Source organism: Chenopodium quinoa, unplaced genomic scaffold, assembly GCF_001683475.1.
Source record: "Chenopodium quinoa cultivar QQ74 unplaced genomic scaffold, ASM168347v1, whole genome shotgun sequence".
Taxonomy (NCBI): Eukaryota; Viridiplantae; Streptophyta; class Magnoliopsida; order Caryophyllales; family Amaranthaceae; genus Chenopodium; species Chenopodium quinoa.
Genome location: NW_018742461.1, coordinates 1,443,937 through 1,445,799, shown reverse-complemented (window position 1 = coordinate 1,445,799; position 1,863 = coordinate 1,443,937). Strand labels below are relative to the sequence as shown.

Genomic DNA, 1,863 nt, shown 5'->3' with positions numbered 1-1,863 from the left:
CTTAATTATGTTTAAAGATTGTAAGAATAGTTATAAGCAAAAAAAAAAAAAAAAAAAAAAAAAAAAAAAAAAAGATCAGGTCTAAGACCCGTTTTTATATGGTTAAGACCAGACCGGACCAAGGATCGAAAAAAATTGATTTCTTGACCCACAGCAGTCTTACAGGAGTATAAGATAGTTACAGACTTACAAGATTATAAGATAATCTGAATCGAAAACTGAAATATTATTATCAATAATTTAGTACACAATGCTTAGTAGCAAAGGAGTAGATGATCGATATCGATAAAGGATCTACTCGATCTACTAAATTACTATTAGTAATTTTATTTATATTTCTTTTGACATCAGGAAAACTCAAAGTCGTCAAAGAAATTACAATTATAATTTAAAGAAGGACAAAAACAGTTAATGCAACAAAGTGAGCTTGACAAGCTCTTATTACAAACCAGACCAGCAACTCGAAAAACAGTAAAACATGGATATACGCATAATATTAACCGTCAAAGGCTGCAACAAGTAGATCTTTGCCGCTAGAGCCAACTATTTTTCCAATCACCGAGGTTCCGGTCTCACTGTCATTAACATTAACCGAGGAACCAGCAACGTCTAACTTGGGCTTAATATCTTTGTCCCAGTCGAGGTTCTTGAATTTGGCTTCAAGGCCACACCTTGCATAAATCTGACCAATAATAAACGTAGAAGTCAAAATACTGCAACTAAAAATAAGCTGATGAAGTACTCCTATAAGATAAGCTAACAAGATCTCGTAAAAAAAAAAAAAAAAAAAAAAAAAAAAAAAAAAAAAAAAAACAAGATGCATGTACATATTAAGTTACGATTTGACATAAAGTGTGAGTAGAAAATGTCTAATCGTTAGTGTCTTACCCTCAATCCATTGGCCTTGGAGTCTGACCAAGCAAGAAGCCAGCCACAAGGATCACCACGGCGATTCTTGCCCGTATACAGCACCCCTGCTGCGACTCCCTTAGCCCCGATGGCTGCTTGTACAAAGTAACCTAGATTAGTAAGAGGACTTGGACACTTTTTGACAAAGTGTCCATCCCATTTTTTGAGATGATGATCACCAGTAATTTCCAAGGGTCCTTTTGTCAAATTCTTCAAGGTGCCTGCTAAAGCCGTCAAACCCCTTAATGAAACCTCATTCTTGTCTAGGCCCTCTTGTTTAGCAACGACAGCAACGGATTTAGTTACGACATCCTCAGCGAGGCACCACCTCTCTCCTTTCTCTATCATCTCACTTAGGTGCACTTCTTCCCCCTTCATCATCTCACTTTCAATTGATGATCCTGACATTTCCTTAGCTTAGCTTAACTGTAACGTTATTTCATACATGCATTATTATTTATTCATTATATAACAAATTACCTATGATCTGTTTATGATTATTTGTAACGAAAGGGTATAATATATATATTTGTAGGAAAAAAGAAAAAACGGAATTGTAATAAAGAACATACGATAGATAGACAAATGAAGAAATTACCTCAACTACACAAAGACTATAGAGCTTGACTCGAAAAAGTGTATATGCTTCGTTGAAGATAGCTAAATTAATGCGATTTTGATGATGTATACTAGTTTTCTCTGTGGGTTTTTATAGACTTGATAGTAGGGTACTTTTGGCACATCAAAAAGCATTGTAAATAAATAAATTTGACATCATTGCTAATACGTGGTATTAAAAAATGTCAAGTGCTGAGAAGTCAATATAATAAATTGATATAGTCATATTTGTAACATAACATTTTCCTTGATTTAAGTCATGTAGACTGAATAATTCCCACATTTCAAATACTATTCTCTGTATTATGAATTATGTTCAATCGATCAATTAAGTTA

At 33.8% G+C, this 1,863-nt stretch overlaps 1 protein-coding gene across 1 annotated transcript; it reads right to left on the bottom strand.

Annotated features, from left to right (window-relative positions):
• Positions 1 to 207: 207 nt before the first annotated feature.
• LOC110718431 (jasmonate-induced protein homolog) lies at positions 208 to 1,635 on the bottom strand. The gene is made up of 3 exons (XM_021897264.1): positions 1,508 to 1,635; positions 889 to 1,335; positions 208 to 682 (listed from the first exon to the last, which is right to left on the bottom strand). The coding sequence occupies exons 2-3, from the start codon at positions 1,315 to 1,317 to the stop codon at positions 497 to 499; spliced, it is 615 nt and encodes a 204-aa protein (XP_021752956.1). The 5' UTR covers positions 1,318 to 1,335; positions 1,508 to 1,635; the 3' UTR covers positions 208 to 496.
• Positions 1,636 to 1,863: the final 228 nt, after the last annotated feature.

Coding starts and splice junctions, on each gene's coding strand:
- LOC110718431 (XM_021897264.1), bottom strand. CDS start 1,317: ATGTCAGGATCATCAATTGAAAGTGAGATGATGAAGGGGGAAGAAGTG. Junction 683..888: donor CCAAGGCCAATGGATTGAGG/GTAAGACACTAA, acceptor ATTATTGGTCAG/ATTTATGCAAGGTGTGGCCT.